The sequence below is a fragment of the Babylonia areolata genome, chromosome 2 (genome assembly GCF_041734735.1).
Source record: "Babylonia areolata isolate BAREFJ2019XMU chromosome 2, ASM4173473v1, whole genome shotgun sequence".
Classification (NCBI taxonomy): domain Eukaryota; kingdom Metazoa; phylum Mollusca; class Gastropoda; order Neogastropoda; family Buccinidae; genus Babylonia; species Babylonia areolata.
Window position 1 is genome coordinate 65,052,656 of NC_134877.1, and position 20,969 is coordinate 65,073,624.

Genomic DNA, 20,969 nt, shown 5'->3' on the forward strand with positions numbered 1-20,969 from the left:
AACGTTATTTGATTGCGCTTTATTAGATTGATTGAATCAATGGAGAAAAAAAAGCGATGTCTCAGAAGGGTCAATGAGCGCTCCCCTTGCCAATCCAGTAAAAGTTTATGTCCTTTGGGTTTTATTTCTCTTCCCCATTCCGTCTTCCACCTCTCGGTTCCACCGGTTGTTTGCAAATAAAATCCTGTCCCGGGTTCCGGTGTAGTAGCCTATACGTACCCCTGCTGGATTTTACCTCTGGATCAGATCTGGCTGGCCCCGATTAATCCCGGGATCTGTGTAGACTAGTATGGTATAATCCCTGGAGGTAAACTTCGACGAGTCAGAACTGAACCCCCACCTCCCAGCTGGATTTTACCCTCCCCCACCCCCCTCATAAATAGGCATGGTAGTCATTCTGTTATGTAAATGAAGTCCTTGGGTAACTTTGGCCCGGTTAAGTACAAGCTGTTAAAAGGAGGAAGGCGGCAGAATGGTTAAAGCGCTAAGCTGCCAATACAGAGAGTTCGTGAGGATGTGGGTTCGAATCCCGCTCTCGCCCTTTCTCCCAAGTTTCAGCGGAAAATCAAACTGAGCGTTATATTCTTTCGGATGAGACGATAAACCGAGGTCCCGTGTGCAGCACGCACTTGGCGCACTGAAAAAGAACCCATGGCAACGAAAGTGTTGTCCTCTTGCAAAATTGTGTTAAAAGAATTCCATTCGATAGGTGCACAAGTATATAAACATGCACTCAAGGCCTGACAAGCGCCTTGGGTTATGCTGCTGTCAGGCATCTGCCTAGCAGATGTGGTGTAGTGTTTATTGATTTGTCCGAACGCAGTGACGCCTCCTTGAGAAACAAACTGAAACTCCCAGGTCAGCTTCCGTTAAGTTGTGATGGAGAGAGTCTATATGAGTGTGTATGCGTGCGTGCCTGAAATCTGGTTGAATAACACAGGAAACGAATGATGAGCGCCCAGTGGCTGCCGTCAGTCGGCTGTACCAGGGTAGGCACATGTGTTGCAAATGACCCCATGTTTGTAAAGCGTTTAGAGCTTGGTCTCCGTCCGAGGGTAGGCGCTAAATGAGTATCCATATCAGTCATTCATTCATAGAACGCGGGTCAGTAAAGACTTGCCCAGAACGTCCCCTTTCCCTTTTCACTAGCTGGATTGAGCCCGTAGAGAGAGAGTAATTTCCACCAAGGAGATTGGGGGGTTGGGGATCGATCCTGACCAGCCACAAGTGATCCCAGGGGGTCATTCGAGGCCAGACCTGAATGATCCCGGGTGAAATCCAACAGGAGGACGGAGATGGAGTGTGTGTGTGTGTGTTTGGGGGGCGGGGGGGGGGTGTAGTTTGAGGCAGGTACACTAGCATTATTAAACTATCAAACCCAGTGACGCCCTCTTCCGTCCCCGTTTTTGAAAAAAAACATTTGTAGCTGTGACCTCTTCCTTGTTAACAGTTCTGGCTCCCCGTCCACTCCCCCCACATCCAACAGTCACACGCGCGCGCACACAACACAGACACTCTCTCTCCCCTCCTCTGTCTCTTTTTCACATACATTTACACACACACACACACACCACACACACTCACACAGTCTTAACACACACACACACACACACACACACACACACACACACGCGCGCGCGCGCGCAGGAGCACACACACGCGCACATGCACACCCTCTCTGTCTACAACTCTTTCTATATATATATATCTCACACTCACACACACACACACACACACACACACACCGAACAACCGGACAGGCTGTTGGACAGACAGACGAGAGAAGGGAAGAAACGTCAAGAACAGAACGCACATGCACTTGCTGGATGCTTGATGTGCGTGAGGGAGAAATTGTGTTTTGTATGAACAATACGGCAAGGGCTTTCGATATCCAGTCAGACTGCTATTACTGCTTGACCAGCCGATGAATACCTCTGTCGCACCGTTTTCTCAATGAGGAATGTCTGATTATTATTCTCGTTTTTTTTTTTTTTAACATAAAACACCAGTTTGCAAGACTGAAAGTAATGGGTCATCAGGTCTGGGCTGCGATATTACACTACATTTCAGTGCCAGTATTGGATCAGACCGGGTGTTAAACTGAACTATACTTTCGTTTAAACAGAATCAGACATTTGCAGTGAAAGCGTGTGACTACACTGTAGCGTGGTAGCAGGGAGTCAGCCTCATGGGTTGTGCACACACATCCATCATGTGTGAATTTTTATTTGCGATGTTGTTCTGCCCCAGTCCATGAATGGACATTCACCGACATCGTGTTGCAAGGAAACGAAAACGTGCAGAACTCTGTAAGAATGATGGGAAGTGTCGATTCTGCGCTCGTTCTCTTTTTCTGTCCGTTTGTCTGCCTGTGTCTCTGGGCGCACGCGCGTTAACATTATGTATTATGAAGGCTTACAGTGTTCAACATCTTGGTCATTTATGGTACTCATTGATCGGTTTGGTAAAGAAACCGACTGTTTTCTGTATCCACTTTTAAAACGTCTATGTAATTTGTATGCAGTTCAAACACACGCACACGCACACACACAGGCCCCAGGCAAATGGATTTGTGGTTGGATAAGAGACAGGTGCCAGGATGGAAACTGTTGCTCGTCTTCCACTATGTTTATTTTGTGGTTTACAAATCCACATAAAATCAGTATTCTGTTTGTTTATTTTATAAAATGAATTTACTGTAGTTTATTTTTAGAAAATGAATTTACTGTAGGGTAGGACAACTGCAGCAGAAATCAGATAATTGTATAAATCTTCCAAACAAAGTGTTGATGAAGCTCTCCCAGAGCGAAGACTGACCTCGCGTTCCCGCACACACCCCTCCCCCCTCACCCACTCGCTACCCGCCTAACCCCTTTACCAGCCAGTGAAATCCATCGGAGAGCTATGTTAGCAACTGTCTTCTTTGACGTTTTCATGGGTGTCCCGGGGCCATGCATATTTTTATGGATTGGTTCCAGACAGGGACCAGCCACTCTTCTTCACTCTCCTCTGAATGACGCTGGTAAGACAGCATGCCATTCGTCTTATGTCCAGCTCTGTTGGCGGGTCACAAATCATGCCACGCAGTTTTTCCGCTCTTGTTTCCTTCCCTCTCGAGATACAAAACCAGGAAAACCTGGGGGAGGGGAGGGGAGGGGAGGGGAGGGATGGGTGGTGCGGGGTGGGGGTGGGGGGGTAGTGTTTAACGCGACTGAAGGGGCAGGAAAGTTGTGTAGGGAGACCAATGGGATTGAAGCAAAATTAACGCTCCGACTCGGGCGTCGAGTTGGAAGTGCTCTTCTCATCACCCCCACCCCCATTCTTTCCATCCTACCATTTTCCGTGTCTTTCAGCTTCAGTGTCTGATCCCCTCTTTTTCTCGGTGGAAAGGATTTGGGACTTAAAATTTTTATGTATTTGAAATATGTTTCCATGCAAACATGTTTGCCCATGCCAATCTGCCAAGCTTTAGTAATGCTGTTTATCGGACCTGAGGCTTCTTGTGGAATGTTTTCAAGATATTTCATATGAGCACCACCACCAAAAAACAATAACAATCTCACAAAACAAAAACAACTTCAAGAAGAGGCAGACGGTCAGTTCTTTCTTTATCAGAATTTGCACAAAAGGACTGTTGGCGAAATTGATAAAAGCACTCACTTGGCTGGTTAAAAGATTCCACAGGTTCGTGGTTCCAGTCACAGACCCAGACATTTCTCCCACCTTCATTAGACCCTGAATGTGTTCTCAGTGCTAGTCTTTCGGATGAGAAGATAAACAGAGGTAAGTGCCCACGTGCTCTTTTTTATGTGTAAAAGAACCCACGGCAATTAGAGAGTTGTCCCTGCAAAAACAAAGTATAAAATTGACTTTAAAGTAGATAAACCGAAGTTCTTTGTGCGACATACACTTAGCACTCATAAAAGATTCCACAGCATCAGTAGCATTGTCCCTGGCAAAATTTGCAGAAAAAATCCAAAGAACCCACAGCATCAATAGCATTGTCCCTGGCAGAATTTGCAGAAAAAATTCACTTTGATTGCAAAACACACGTACTTGTGGTCAAGAACAAGATGGCGGCCCCCACCCCCCGGGAGAAATGTGCTGTGGTGGAAGTATAGTATTTATATACGTTGCAATATGATACAATACAATGCAATGCAATGCAAAGCAGTTATTCTGATTTTTGATACAATATGCGTTAAAAAAAACAAACTTGGCCTTGCTTTATGTTCTGCTTATTGTTATGAATGCTTTATTTCCATATCTACTTCGTGGATGCTTTGTGCATTTTTTTCTTGATTTTATAACGTTGATTCTTGTGGACTCTTCTCTTCTCCACCCGTTCCTCTTTCCTGGTGGTTTGAAAATGTTGTTTAGTCCGGTAATCGCGTGGAAAGCCTTTTTTTCTCCTATCAATCAATCAATCAATCAATCAAAAACACTTTATTAATCCACATGGAAATTAAGTTGTGCAATCACAGGCTCATTGTAAACACTGGCATAAAATCATGCGCAACATAAGAAGAGATTACAACTAGTCAAATAAGAATTCCCAATAGCTGACGATATACTAACCCCCACCCCACCCCACCCACACACACACATACTCATGTTAAGACAATAGGGTATTGCACAACAATATTAACAAATGAAAACATCCAACAAAAAAAGGGTATAAGATTACTAAAAATGACATGCGCGCACGCACGCACACACACACACGCACACACACACGTTAAGACTATAAGGTATTGTACAACAGTACATAAATAAAAACATCAAGGGAATAAATCGTATATATAAGTAAAATGCACGCACACACACACACACACACACACACACACACACACACACACACAAACAACGTATGCATGCACATAACATATGTCACGCCAATAAGATTAGAACATTAACATTAAGATACATGAAATCCAAGTAAAATAAGAAAATATTTAAAAATCACTTCCGATCACACACACACAGAAATGCTTGCTTGCCCGTGCTCACCCGCTCAGTCCCACATGCACGCATAATGTCTGCTCCCATACACTCGTCTGCTGGTGAAGTTCAGGTGTTGCTGTGGCGAGTGGGCTTGGGGGGTGGGAGGGTTCACTTAGTGTATTGGATGTTTTGATTGTGTGCGCGAATGGCTGTAGGAATAAATGAATTAATGTATCGAGATGTTCTTGCGCGTGGAGCTCTAAACCTACCACTTATGTCTGACCTTCTGCTATTAATGTCATCATGTAGTGGGTGTCTTACGTCGGTCAAAATTGTTATTAGTCTGTCAGTCAGTTTTCTATTGTGCATGTCACGAAAGGTGTCTTGTCTTATACCCACCACCCCACCCGCTTTCCTAATGACTTTTTCCAACCTGTCTTTGTCATGTTTGGTCAGGTTTCCCCCCCAGCACACGGCTCCGTATAATCTTGTCACCGTGTCTGTTTTGGTTCATCAACACTCGCGGTTGCTGTGAAAATGTCAGTGGAACTCCTCTCCTTTCAAAATGCAAGAATGGGTCAGATCGGAGCGATCCACCTGTTGTCCGGAAAACACAGTTTCTTCTCGTTCACTGACGTTGCTTCTTTAGTGTTAAGTGGAATTATTTGAAAGAGATTCTGATTGGTAGGCTGCGTGCTCCACCATTACTGCTAACACCATCACATCTGCTGTAATTAATGGTCTGCAACTGGTTGCCGCTAATCACCACCACCACAGTCATGATGACCACCACCACAGTCATTATTTCATCATTGTTCATGTCGCCGGAGTTCACTATCACCTCCATGAGGATGTCGGGAGCTGTTTCATTGTGAACAGTATCTCCACCCTCTGGACATTCTCGCTAGAAAGTTCCCCTTTTTTAATCGCTTTCTTTATTTCTGGCCATTCTTTTCTTTCGGTCTATTTTATTCATTTTTTGTTTTGTTGATCCCTCACCTTTTTTTCTCTATAAAAAGCACTGAATATGTTTATGTATTTTTTCTGGACGTGATAATCGGGTATTCTTTCAAAACTGTATTTTTTGTGTCCAGAACGTGCGCGTGTTGCCCGCTGGCATGGTTTTGGTTTTGTATGCCTATTATTTCATATGATTATGTATCATTATGTTTGTGTTCAGGACAACGTCAGAGGCATGTCACAGTTTCACGTCAAACAAAGATGCGTGGTCAGAGTGACGTATCTGAGGGTACAACTATCGCTTCTTTGTTCACCTTGTTTGTAGTTTGGGTGGGGTTTGGACATAGCATTTATGATGAACGATAGAGACTAAATTGATTTTTTTTTAAATCACGTTTTCGTGCGGACAGATCTTTGTTAATTCTCGTGTCACACTTAGCCAGGCGAAGGTTTGGCTCTCACACTTAATGTAGAATGGATACACGTATGGTTGAATCCCAGATTTACATTTGTCACGTTTTCTTTGGGGGGACTTATTGTCATTTCCTGCTTGTAAGCAAAAATGTTAGAAATTAAATTTCCATATTTTGTTTTACATGCGAGTATATCTGACAAAATGTTGTCAGAGAAAACGAAAGAAAAGGTGTTCCATGGTCTGTGTCGGAGAGGTAAAACTTGACAGTAGTTAAGCATGTTGTATTTCTTGCCATTGCTGATCACTGCATTTAAATTTCGTGTTAAACTTTTCTAACTTCTGATCTTTTCATTTTGCCACGTTTGTTAGAATATATATTTTGTCCTGCTCATCTTAGGAACCAGACCATCACTCGTATAATTCCAAAGTAGAACGTTGGTATGATTCGGCATCTTTGTTTTTCACTGTGTTTCTTTTTCCTATCTCTTCCCGTTTGCGTTGGTCTGTATCCAGAACGTGACCGCACGGATTTCATATTCATATCTCTTACACATACACGCGCTCTCACGTCGTGCATTACCGGTGCAGCCCGTACTTTCCTATCTTGCGTTAATGAATTTGATCGAAGCAGTTAGATCAACAGCACGGAAACTTTTCCGGAGGAGTAGTCTGGTCGAGTGGCGAATATAAAAATAAGTTTTGACAACATAGGTCATTCTCTGTATACTTAATGACGTAATCAGACATAAACAAGTTTATCCCCCTTGGCTCGCCAGGCTGGGGTAAACCTGGATAATTAATTGCTATCGATGATCTTCTTTAGTTGGAAACATTTTTTTTCTTTGTTTTTCTGGTAGTTTTGTCTAACTAATTGCCAATGATGCCAGCTGTAGCGCAGTGGTGAACCTCATGCTCAGAGAGTTTGCGGGATCGATTCCAATCAACAGTCTGAATCTTCGAATGGGATTTTAAAGCTGCCTTAAAGTCTTTAAAAGACTTGCTTCTGTACTACATTGGGTGCACTTGCAATGAGACAGAAAGATGAGACCACAATATCGATTGCTATTTACATTGAGGATGCTGAAATCAGCACCACAGTTAACTATCTGTGGGACTGTGTTGAAGCCATGATTTATTATAAAAGGTGGCCGGTAGTTCTGTTTCAAGGTTCCAAATCCAGAGGGACCCTCACATCATCTACATTATCATCCTTATTCTTGTTGATCATCATTAAGGATGAACAAAAAAGTAATACAAAGAAAATGTGTCTTAGCTTTCTTTGATCTTAATGTACTTTTCATGAGCTAACGTCCATTCTAGTCTCAGTCCCTCCACCATGCTTGTTGTGAATTTGTGTGGTGTTTTCTATGAGTTCACACGGTGGTGGGATGGGGTAGCGCAGTAGTAGGAGGGGTAAAGTGGGTGAAATCATTGCCTCATTATGCATCTGAAGTTTACGGGCAGTAGCGAAGTTAGGTTAAAATGAACCTTTTATATATATATATTTATATATATGTATATATATATATATATATATATATATATATATATATAATGTGTGTGTGTGTGTGTGTGTGTGTGTGACAAAAAGAATGAAAGGAAATATCGTTGCTCAAAGAAATGGGGTTTACAAAACTAGCTTGTGTTTGCATGTGGTATCTCTACTGATATCTCATAAAACGTTTGCTAGCAACTAATTTACTTTAGAATTTGGATATATAGAGAAAACAAACAAACGAACAAAGAAACTTAATGCCATAGCGTGTCATCATCAAATATATAGGTCAGAGAAGGGTCCTTTTGTTACTAAATACAATTGACAAAGACTTTTGCAAGACTTGACACATATACCAGATTGCCTTCCAGATAGCTAGCCATTCCTGACCTTGAATGAAGATGACACTTCCGAATGCATGTAATTAAATCGCATGTGCTGCTGCCAAAAAGAAAATGTCTGTACCAAAGTATAGACAATAAAGTTTGTGTATTGTGTGTGTGTATTGTGTATTGAGCTGGTATTATTGTTGAAGCGCGACAGTCTGGCGGCTTTGTGTCTGGATTCTATATACTTTTAACTTTAGTACATTTTAATGTACTTGTATATTTTGTTCAATTATTTTATTTCATTTCATGCCGTTTATTTACACAAACCTTGGATGGACAGACTCTCAAGACCAGACCAGCGCGTTGGGTCTATTCTAAAATCAGGAATCTGCTCCTTTCTTTCCGTTTTTTTTTTTTATCACAGCAGGTGTGTCGTAGAGTACATGGTTAAGTTCGCACGCTTTGACACCTTGAAACTGAAACTGACTGGTAAGTGCGAGTTGTCAGGGACAAAACAGCAGCTGCCGCGGCCGGCTTTCCTTCAAGGCGCGTTAACAAAACGGTTAGAGAAACCAAGGTTTCACACCACCGCTTCGTGTCTCTGGTAGGCCTGCTGATCAAAGATTCTTCTTACCCCGTCTCTCCCGCTGCCAGTAAGGTGCACGCTCTTCCTCCCCTCCCAGCAGTATCGATTTCTCCCGACACGTTTCGATCGTTGAGCTCCCCGGTCTGCAAATCCGAATTGACTGGCGACTGACTGAGTGGGGCACGGACATGGCCACGTCCTGATTAACGAGGTCCACACCCCGTCCCCCGCTCCCTCACCTTTGAAGCTGCTCACGGGAGGGACTGTACAGCCCGTCTCGGGTGCTCGCACTGGCAGCATGTTAGTGCGCGGGTGCTTCAAACTACACACACACACATACTGTGCCTGTGTGTAGGTATGTATGTATTGTTTATATATATATATATATATTTTTTTTTTTTTTTTTTTTTTTTTTTTTTGCTCTCCCTTAGAGAGAATTCAAATGGCCCCAAGTGTTGTTTTTGAAGGGTTTGCATCGTCATCTTTCTCTTTCTAAATACTTTTTTTTCCCTCTTCTCTTTTTATATATCTTTGTCTCCACTTCCTTTTCTCGTATGAACGTTATGCATGTGTGTGTGTGTGTGTGTGTGTGTTTGGGCGGGAGAGAGAGAGAGAGAGAGAGTACTCAAGTTAATAATGTTTATACTTCTGACGTTGATCACAAAGGGGGAGGTTAGAGTCAGCATGCGCGTTTGTGTTTGCATGAATTGCATGTGGATAAGAGCGCGTGTGCGAATGTTTGTATTTAATCACCAAACAGTATTGGGTTCTTTCAAATTTTCACGTCACAGGCAAGATTGCGGTAGTTTGCGGGTGGTTTTGAATTTAACCCCTTGAATGCTGAAAAAAAAATAGAAAGTGTTGTTTCAAGTCGTGAATTGATGTCCGTAACAATCAGCCCAAAACTGAGAAAATTGTCTCGAAATACACCACTCTAGGTCAGATTTGTGAATTTTCAGCCTTCCAGAGTAATTCCCCCCATAATTAAAAGAAAGAAAGAAAGAAAAAAAAAAGAAGAAACACAACATCTACAGGATGCCATCATTGAAATGTATTTTACAAAAACGGTTTTCATTAACAACAAAAATGTCAGTGGTGGTGGTGGTGGAAGGATTTCAACCCTTCAAAGACTGCAAATGTGAGCCATCTGAATTCTGTCTTGGGGAGTGTGCATGAAGAGATATATCAACACACAACACAAGTATGCATGTAGACATAGGAAAAAGGATGGCGACGGGCTGTCCCATGGGGAAGCATCCCAAATTTCACGCATAGAGATACGTGTTAAGTTGTGGCTAATGTACAGTAAGGCTTAACTCTCGGCTTATTGATTGACACAAGCTCACAGTTGGGCCAGACAGCAAAAGTGAGGGTTGTGTGATCAGTGGTTTGTCCACTGCAATGGGAGTTCGTTTACAGCTTTGTCTTTTGTGAAGGACTGTGACTCCAGGAGGCCAGATTGCTCTGGCTCTTAGTGCTGCAGGCTTGGGGGCTAGTTGGTTTTCAGGTACCACCCCAACTCCGACTGTCCTAAAGCCCTCTTGGCCAAGAGAGTGGGGGAAAACTTGGGCTGGACACTCTCTCCACACACACACACACACACACACACACACAATCCAATTCTAGCCCAGTTAGTCAGGACAGCAGTTGCCTCCGCTGTTGTTCTGATGGTCGTAGTCGAACACAACTAAATGTCATACAGTATGTATACAAACCGCTACAGTATGTGTATACCTGTTCAGTACTTGCTGATACAACTTGTTCCATATCTGTAGCATGTGTTTGACCTGCACAAATCAAAATCACTGGACAGGTCTTGACCAGAAGAGACTTGGAAGGCCTTGCAAACGAACTGTCATAATTTAATTTGTGGTGGAGAGGAAACTTGTCGATGCCGTCTGTTTCTTTTCTTCATTTACCGCAACTCAATCCACACGTTCATTCATTCATTCTCTCTCTCTGTGATCACACACACACACACACACACACACACGCCGGGGGTCTTTCAGTGTAAATAGCATCCCCGCCTTCTGGAATTTATGTGCTAGAAATTTCCTGTTCCATCACTCTCTTTGTTTCTGCCTTTTTTCTTTCTTCACTGCTGTCTCCTTTTTCTGCCTCCCCAGTCCATTCCCCTTTTTTTTTTCAAGCAAGCCTTCACATTTTATATATATATATATATATATAATCTTTTCCGCAGTCTGTTACGTACTATATGTAGTCCTACTGTTTTGCTCTGGCGATTAGGTAGTGGGATGTAAACACTGGGATTGGTACTAGCTGCCGATTCTGCAGTGTTCTTTGCCTATATGGCTCTTTTTGAATATATTTTTTTGTTTGGCATTGAAGTATTGTTTTTTTCCCCCTTTTTTACGATTTTTCGTAATCTGGGGATGGTGAATTAAGCGGAAGGGCTGGCGTCCTCAGCATGACCTCATCTTATTAGCCATAAGCAGCTAATTGGTTGGGATACTGTGTTTTGTGGGTTTGTCTTTGTGCTTGTTTGTAGATGTGACAGTTTGTGTTGGCGCGGTTGAGCGTTTGTTTGCTTTTACAGTCCTGATATGGCCCTGTGCGGTTGGCTGGACTATAAGCGATAAGAACAAGAACACACACACGCGCGTGTGCACGCGCACACATTCAGAGAGTCAAAGAGAATACAAACGCTACAGCAATCATGTGTCTTTGGAGAGAGAGAGGAGGGGGGCTGAGTTCGCTGTCATTTCTGTCCTGAGAGAGAGGTAAGGAGGGAGGATGACAGACATACAAGGGCAGAGAGAGTTAAGATTGCCCCCCTCTATCTGGAGAATCAAACAAGACGTGCAAACACAATGACACAACGCATACTTTGTCCGGTCATTAATTTAGACTGAGTGACTCGTGGACGAAAAAATATACTCTTCCATAGTTGGATTTTATTTTTACAGAAGAATGATTCATACCCCAAAAAAACGAAATAGCTACATTACTTCACGGCTCGGGATTATACTGGCCTTGCAGTGAGAAACGTTCTCAATGTGTGCCTGTTGTTGAGTGAAAGAGTATCGGTGATAGGCTTCAGTTCGTTTTGGAATTTTTGACTCACTTGTGTAAACAAAGTGAGTCTATGTTTTAACCCGGTGTTCGGTTGTCTGTGTGTGTGTGTGTGTCTGAGTGTCCATGGTAAACTTTAACATTGACATTTTCTTTGCAAATCTTTGTCAGTTGACACCAAATTAGGCATAAAAATAGGAAAAATTCAGTTCTTTCCAGTCATCTTGTTTAAAACAATATTGCACCTCTGGGATGGGCACAAAAAAATTAAAAAATGAAGCCTAATTATATGCAAACTGCATTTACTGTTATATTTATATTTTTGTATTCTCTAAACTTGGCACTTTGATCTGATATTCTGACCCAGCAACGAGAGCAGTCATTATTATCATTTTTAGTTCAAACAGGAACTTCTTTTGCTAAGCATGGAAGTTTTATTTATTTTGCAAACGTTTTGGTGCAGATAGTAAAAAAGGGAAATTACTCTGTAATTAATGCTAGGGGAGTTAATTTGCTTTAAACTGATCTTTCTCATCTTAAACATTACATTTTTAAATTATACTCAGTACATAAAAAGCTTGGATTTTTTTTAAGTGTATCACAAGTGAGTCTTGAAGGCCTTGCCTCTCTTGTTTTATATGAACTTTTCTTTCAACTTCTTGAATAATTTCAAAATTTCGTTTTAGCGACAGACTTTGCGACGTGCAGACGCCATGATGAAATGGCCTATGAAATCAAAGCCAGACACCCTCCTTCCCCTTCACCCCACCCTCATCCCTCTAGCATCTCTCATCTGTCTACGGTCATTTGACCCCATGTGAGTCTACCACTCTGTTCCGACAATTACAGGCACTCGCTTTACAGGACACTACAATAGGATTATGTTGCTTACGAATTACAGAGGTGACTTTTACTGTAACAGAAACATACGGTAAAAAAAAAAATACTGTGGACTTTTATCTACATATGTGTATGTGAAGTTGTGGAAGAAAATGAAAGAAGCATATTTTATGCAGCTAGTCAAACACATGCGTAAACATGTGATTTCTGTTAGGGAAACGCATAGAAAGCTCTACATTTTATGTGCCTATCCGGATACTCCTTCATATCCATAGAAGAGCCAGCAATCGAATGAAACAATAAACATTGCAGGGAACCAACCAACCATTTTCGAGAAATAGTTCCCGAACACGAAAGTGACCACTTCGCTATATCCGGCTTGAACTCTTCACGGGGCCGAACATATGATTCGCAACAGGTGGTGGCTTCATTATAACTGGCGTGATCGCCTGCTGGGGACCCCAAAACCATTTCGTTACAAGCGGCATTTCGTTACACCTGACTTCTTTACATTCGATGCATTTTTAGTCATGTGAAGGAGGATTTTTGCAAGGACCAACCTTTTTGCTTTGTTATATGCAATCATTTGTTACATACGACTTCATAATAAGCGGCTTAGACTATGATTCAATAAGTATATATGTCTTTGAGTGCTGTTGCGCGCACGAAGAGAGAGGGAGAGAGGGGGCGTGGGGGGGCAGAGAGATGAGGGAGTGGGGGGAGCTATCAGCCTAGGAGATTATACCTGACAAGACATGGGACACTCCGGAGTAGCGGCCATGCCATTCCGTGCTCCATTCACTTAACCTCTTGACTGCTGCTGACTAGTTTGTTCGTAGTGTAAGGCTGTCACCCCAGTGTGATAAAACTGGTATCACAGATCAGGATCTCAGTCACCACTCCTTATTTGGACTTCTTTCTCTTGGAACAATATTACATTTGTTCAGCAAAATCAAATAGAAAGGTTTTGCAGTAACAAATAATACAACTCTGATCATATTTCAGCAAGGTTCAGCAGTCAGTGGGCTATGGGGAAGTGGGCGAAGGGAAGGGAAAAGATTTACGAATGTCTGTCAGCTTTTTACTGTCGGCAGCTCCGCTCTGTTGAGTGCATCTGTATGCAAATGGTGCCTTTGGCTTTTCAGCACCGGAAGTGTTCGGAGTGGCCATCAACGAAAGGCGTGGCTATAGCTTCCCTATCGACTGGTGGTCGCTTGGGGTGAGCTTGTTTGAGATGCTCAGGAAACGGGTAAGTCTGTTTATTTTGTGCCAAAAACGTTTCGGGGGTAACCTTGATGACCTCTGTTGTCTCACTATCACAAAACGTTATTTCGATATGAACGTCTCGCAAACAGCAAATCAACAGAGCTGCTGAATTGTATACGTGCATGTATTGAGTGTTCTTTGAAGTGTTGTCCAGTGTGACACAAGGACTGTATGGTGTTCTGTTGGATCACAATGTTAGCCTAGTAAGGAAGAACTCGCACAATGTTTGCCTAGTCAGCAAGAATTTACTTGTCCCTAGTTTATGTTTCAAATAAGGAGAGATTTGTGATTTCAAGTATAAGCCAAAAAAACTGTCCATATTTTTTTTCTGATGATAATTTGTGGACTTTTGCAAAAGTGTGTGCAGTATACATTTTATGGGAAAATATTCACGACAATAATGGCTACCTTTTAATCAAGGCAAATCCCCAATACACCTATGTTAAGTACACATAAAGTCTCTCGATTTGGTAAAGATACAGGGACAGTTGACCAAAGTGATAATGCACCTTGTCAGTGTTGTGTTGGTGCAGAGACCTTTCTCTCGATTTGGTAAAGATAAGGGACAGTTGACCAAAGTGATAATGCACCTTGTCAGTGTTGTGTTGGTGCAGAGACCTTTCTCTGTGCCGAGCGGCAGCAGCCTGCAGGACACGTGGGCCACCATGATTTCCACCAAGGGACAGTTCTTCCACTTGCACAACGTCAGTGACGGCATGAAGGAGATCTTGAGACTGGTAGGCCTTTCTTTAAGCCAACTAACAATCCCTCACTACACACACATCCGTTCATTTTGAGACCGGAAGGCTTTACTTCAAACCAGCTAACAATCTCTCTCTATACACGTCCGTTCATTTTGAGACCGGAAGGCCTTAACTTCAAATCAATAAACAATCCCATGCCCTATGTATATGAATACAAATGCACAAACTTTATTGTCTATACTTAGGTACAGATATTTGCTTTTTGGCAGCAGCACGTGTCCAACATAAAAAGCAACAAACAAATCCCATTTCCATTCATCTTGAGACCGGAAGGCCTTTTTTAAAACCAACTGACAATCCCTCACCACACACGTCCGTTCACCTAGTGTGCACACCCAGTTTCACCCCAGCATTGGCACACGCAAATCTCTGGTCATTTGTCAAAAGCTGAAAAATGGTTTTATAATGGTAAGGAAATTGAAATTGTAAACAGTTATAGATACTTAGGTTTTTGATTGACTTCCAAACTATCTTTTGTTTCTGCATTAAAAGAATATGTGGGCAAAGCAAAAGGCAGGATGGTCGAAATCATGCGTACAATGTGGAATCTTGGGAGTATGGATCGAATTGTGTTCTTTAAACTGTTTGGTGCACAAGTGAAACCCATATTGCTGTATGCATCAGAATTATGGGGAACTATGCGTTTTAAAACACTAGAATCAGTTTATTTATTTGCATGTAAATGATTTTTGAATGCAAGCCCCAAATTGCTGAACGCAGTGGTATACGGTGATACAAGTAGGTATTCTCTGTACATTGATAGCTGCATTAGCGCACTACGATACTGGTTTAAACTGCAACAGATGCCCATAACAAGAATTCCAAAGCAAGTGTATATTATGAGTGTGAACAAGATGACCAGCTACCAAAATGATTATTTAAGATATTGGGCGTCTACAATAAAGTGCTGTTTAGATGTTGATGGATTTTCAGAAGTTTGGTTTAATGGTGGTGTAGGAAATGAGAAAGCTTTCCTTAGAACATTTAAACAACGTATAGTGGACTGTTATAAAAAAGACTGGTCAAGCAAACTATATAGTAATAATTGTTATGAAACATACAGTTCCTTTAAATCATTGTTGCAGCCAGAAAAATATTTATTTTATCTTACCATTTCCAGATTCAGATCGTCTTTCATTAGATTCAGATTTGGAGTGAATGAATTTAAAGTTAATGAGCGTTATAAGGATAGCCTGAAAAACTGTACCTTTGTGGAGGGTACGAAGACGAAATTCATGTACTGGCAATTTGTCCACAATATGATATTCTGAGAAAGAAATACTGATCTAAGCATATACAAAATTTAAGGATTCCCATATTACCCCACTTACTTCAAAATGTCAACAGCATTGTCAAGAAATGTAGCAATGTTTATTTTTTATGCGTTAAAACAGAGCAGAAAGCGCCCAGTCTTAGATGAAAGATATGTTTATAAATTACCCTTACTTATTTAGTTTTGTTATAAGTTTATTCTTTCTAACATTTTGTTGTTCATCCAACTCAAGGTTTGGTTTTCATATGTGTGTGTGTACAACACACGCATTTATATGTATACAGGTCGGTTGCCTTACATTAAAACAGTTCTAAGTTCTGGTGAATGGGTGTCCAGTCAGCTTGGGCATTCAGTGGTCTGTCTGATCTTACCACTGTGAGGAGGTTCCATTATATCAGAAAATATAGACAGACAAGATACTGGGCAGCGACAGGTTAATGCTAAATAAATCATTTTGATAAGATTAATGCCGAACCGTTATAATTGACATAGGTAGCAAACCTCATGATCGTGGAGTGGACGTGAAAGGAAGTACACAGCCATATGACGCAGTGTGAAACCGATATGTTGTATCTCTGTAATATCATGGAAGCCACCTTCATCACTCTGACATAACAAATACAATTGGGGCGTAGTGTATGGTCTCGTTGAATGGGAGTTCATGTGCGGTACCTGGCGTATGTTGAATCAAAAGCATGATGATATCCAATGTGATCATCAACAGCTTGGTTCTCCTCTGCTTGGTAGCCTCATGGCAACTTTCCCTGGGCTGCTGGCATTAGTACTACAACACGAGTCTGGGTGTGACTAAAGCCTACTGGACGGCTCGCCATATGAGCTGCGCCAGACAAATGCCAATGACTGATGGTGAGGGATTGTGGGTGGGGAGAGGGGTAGGGGAACATAGGGGTGGGACAGAGAGAGACATCATAAATGAATAAGATATGACGAAGATGAAAGAGAGTTGCATCACAAATGGATCTGGACCAAGGCAAGCCAGTTTTGTCAGTGCCAGACAGTAGCGATGACAAAACATGTGGGCAGCAGAGTCATGTTCATTGGTTACCAGGCTACACCACTGTTTGCGACATAGTCCTCGTCAGTCTACTGACGTTTCCTCCAACTCTTGCCAGTATTACAATCCTGTGCAGTTTATAAGCACCCGTTATTATAGGGAAGGTTCATCAGCTTTTCCCCAAGTTTGAGTGAATGGAACACTTTCTGCTCAAGAGGCAGAGTAATAAGCAAACACATATTCTGAGAGTAGAAACTTGCGTGATGAATGTGGTGACCTCTATATGTGCTTGGATTGTTCATTATCTCACACCAAAGCAAAGGTAAGTAAATAATCAAAATATGTGTGTGCATGTGCGCTTAGTTTAACTCATTAATATATCAGTATCCTGCAGCTTGATGGATAAGGGTGCGGCAGTAACAAAGAAGTTAATTCATATTCACACACACACACACACACACACACACAATCTACTGAGATACCCCAGCATGATACGCGATATTCCCCAGATTGCCTGTTGTTACGCCATATACAACATGTGTACATTGTGTAAAGTGTTTGGCACAGCTGCAGGACTTCAAATACTGTGTGTACAAAATGTGTATGTTGTGTCGCGTGTTTGGTACAACTGCAGGCAGGAGTTTGAATGCTATGATGTGTACAATATGTGTACGTTGTGTCATGTGTCTCGGAACAGCTGCTGGAGTTTGAACCCAAGGACAGACTGTCTTCCCTGGCACAGCTGCAGAAGCACAGTTATGTGGCTGATATTGACTTTGATGCCATGCTCTCATTCAAAATGAAGCCACCTTTCACTCCCTTGGTGAGTGTTCCACCATTGCGTACAAAAGTTATCAACCACATCATCATTTACAGTTAATATGATAAGGAAGTTGTTGATAAGGCAGATGAGGAAAACAGCAATAGTTTTCATCAAACTTTACATACATTTAAAAAAAAAAAGACAAAAAATGGAGGCTGAGAAAATAAAACATTTGAACTTAAAATGCTCATGCGTTAAGAATGGTGATTTTGCTTAATAAAGCAGTGGAAACTGTTTGATGGTTCAAACCATTATCTGTCACATGTAAAATATGGGAGACAAATACTTCGGGTTGGTGAGTAGCGTCTTTTTAGTAGTTACCTCCCTTAAACCAATGGTCACCCAATGAAAGTTGCCATGTGGTACGATGAAGACATGTTTGTAATGGTTTGACCTTGTTTTTGTGTACATTGCATATTATTATTTCTTGTTCAGTGTGTGTGAGAGAGAGAGGGAGGGAGGGAGGGAGAGAGAGAGAGAGACTGACATTACTATTAAAAAAAAAAAAAAATCCCTGATCTGCTATTATTTGTATTTGTATTTCTTTTTATCACAACAAATTTCTCTGTGTGAAATTCGGGCTGCTCTCCCCAGGGAGAGCTCGTCGCTACACTACAGCGCCACCCTTTTTTGTATTTTTTTCTGTGTGCAGATTTATTTGTTTTTCCTATCAAAGTGGATTTTTCTACAGAATTTTGCCAGGAACAACCCTTTTGTTGCCGAGGGTTCTTTTACGTTCGCTAACTGCATGCTGCACATGGGACCTCAGTTTATCGTCTCATCCGAATGACTAGCGTCCAGACCACCACTCTTTATCTGATCCGAATGAATGGTTGGCCTGTATTCCCTCTTCACAAGATTCCGTTCCTTGTCAGTACTTGATAAACATCAGTTGTCAAGACAATACCTGTAGTGTTCCCTTCTTTGTGCTATATTATTATTATTATTATTATTACGACTACTACTACTACTGCTGTTCTTGTGGCCTGGTCAATCAGATACTCAAGACATTCATCTGATTTGCCTGGACTCGATATAGCACTTCATTTAAGCAAGACTCTTATGAAACAACAACAGTGGAGTGATGGCCTAGACATAACGCGTCCGCATAGGAAGCGGGAGAATCTGAGCACGCTGGTTCAATCACGGCTCAGTCACCAACATTTTTTCCCCCTCCACTAAACCTTGAGTGGTGTTCTGGATGCTAGTCATTCGAATGAGACGATAAACCAAGGTCCCGTGTGCAGCATGCACTTAGCGCACGTAAAAATACATGCGGCAACAAAAGGCAAAATTCTGTAGAAAAATCCACTTCGATAGGAAAAACAAATAAAACTGCATGCAGGAAAAAATGCAACAAAATGAGTGGCGCTCTCAGTGTAGCGACGCGCTCTCCTTGGGGAGAGCAGCCCGAATTTCACACTGAGGAATCTGTTGTGACAAACGAGAAATACAAAACAGCCAACCAAACTACAGCAATAACAACAATTGTAATGAAAAGTCAACCAAGCAACACCAATAAAAACAGCCAACTGAACAACAACCTATGCATGTGTTGTCACAGAATGACCAGTTGAACTGTGACCCTACCTACGAACTGGAAGAGATGATCATCGAAACGAAGCCCCTGCACAAGAAGAAGAAACGTTTGGCCAAGCAGAACTCCAAACAGACCTCGGAGGTGATGCAGACCCTGTGTTGCCAACTGTCTATCTGCGAAGACGCTACCGTTGATGTAATAGTTCTGTGTAGAGCTAAGCTGCTGTAGCTGTTGAATGTTGGTTGTTCACCCCTTTAACCGTTGATGCGCTGTTTTTTTCTATTCTGTTCTTTTTTTTTTCTTTTTTACACATGTAGAGGCAGCTAAACTAGTATGACAAGTAAATCTATTATCAAAGCTTCTCTCCTCTTGTTTTGCTTGTTTAGTGATTTCAGAATGTTGGTCTGGGCATGTGCTAACTCTTCATGCTTTGTTACTCACTTTACGTAGCTCTGCAAACAAATATTAATTCATAGAAGCTTGCTTGTATGCTGTGCATGCACTTCACTGATAAATTTAGAACTGATTATTTAATGCCATGCTGAGCTTTAGACTTATGATGTATGTATTTTAGATATTAACAAAATATACTTTTGTGTATGTACAACAGATTGATAGTAATAATTTAACTCTCCCACCTTCATCTAAACAGTAAAAATCCAAATTTAAAGGGCAAACAAATGGTTTCCCTTTCTACTTCCAATACCCAAGTGATTCTACTTCCAATACCCAAGTGAAAATAATTAACAATAGCCACATTCTGAAGATCAATCAAATCCATGATGAAAAAAAGATCTGAAACAAGTAACGGTTGTGGAACAGTTTCCCAAAGTTCAGCAGTTAGTGAGTGTTGGTGCTCCAGACAGGGTTTGTTCAAATTCTGGTCGTGGGTTCCCCGATGACGCCACAGTCTTCTTCTATCACCCACACAGCCCCTCCTACAGGCTGGTTTGCAGGTGGGTCCAGCACAATGATCCTGTTGATACTCTTCCTTTCAGCATCCATATACAGAGAGAAAGCGGTGATGACAAAATGAAACGATTTGCGGTTTGCACCGATTCTGGCAGAGACTGAGCCCCATGGAAAAAGAGATTGCTGTCATAGAGAAATGAGCGTCTTTGACAAGGTCCTGAAAGGCATCCCTCTGCTGTGGTTATGGGGGTTAAGCATGGTGTCTCCTCTAGCTCAGATGCATTGTATACACCATCAAAATACACTTCCACGTTCGTGTGAAAAGGAAGTAAGATCCTGAAAGTATTCTCTTTATAACAGGTAATGCCTCTTGAATTTTAATTCTGATTTAAGTGCACTTGCTCACTGGCACACAGTGTTTTACCAACCCCATAATACACTGCAATGTACTGTGGCAACAAGCTGGTTCGGGTAAGCATTTAGCTGCTGCGTTCAGTGGATAATCTCAAGAAAGGTGGGCACAGGATTATGTCCCTTTAGCCTTCTGCTTTCGATTAAAAGGTTGCGAAGTGCAGCACCTGGGTTGGAATAAGCGAATATGTTCTGTTGGTAAACAAAGAGAAAAGTGTGGTGTAAGTGTGTGTGTGTGTGTTTAGCTAATTTAATTTCCCCCTCAAACCGATATGATAAATGCAGACGTAGTCAAATATGCCTTGGTACTGATTGACCTACCTTATTTTCAGATTATGAGTTGTTTTAGGCTTGATATCGCCC

At 41.8% G+C, this 20,969-nt stretch overlaps 1 protein-coding gene across 3 annotated transcripts in view; it reads left to right on the top strand.

Annotated features, from left to right (window-relative positions):
• The window catches only part of LOC143276312 (serine/threonine-protein kinase 32A-like), a 152,609-nt gene that overhangs the window by 112,856 nt on the left and 18,784 nt on the right, over positions 1 to 20,969 (top strand). For 2 of the 3 annotated variants that reach the window (XM_076580818.1, XM_076580825.1), the window contains exons 7-10: positions 13,748 to 13,851; positions 14,483 to 14,605; positions 17,618 to 17,743; positions 19,308 to 19,478. In XM_076580818.1, the coding sequence (XP_076436933.1) occupies positions 13,748 to 13,851; positions 14,483 to 14,605; positions 17,618 to 17,743; positions 19,308 to 19,478 (524 nt within the window). The remainder of the gene's footprint in view (positions 1 to 13,747; positions 13,852 to 14,482; positions 14,606 to 17,617; positions 17,744 to 19,307; positions 19,479 to 20,969) is intronic. The other variant, XM_076580833.1, reaches the window with a different exon arrangement.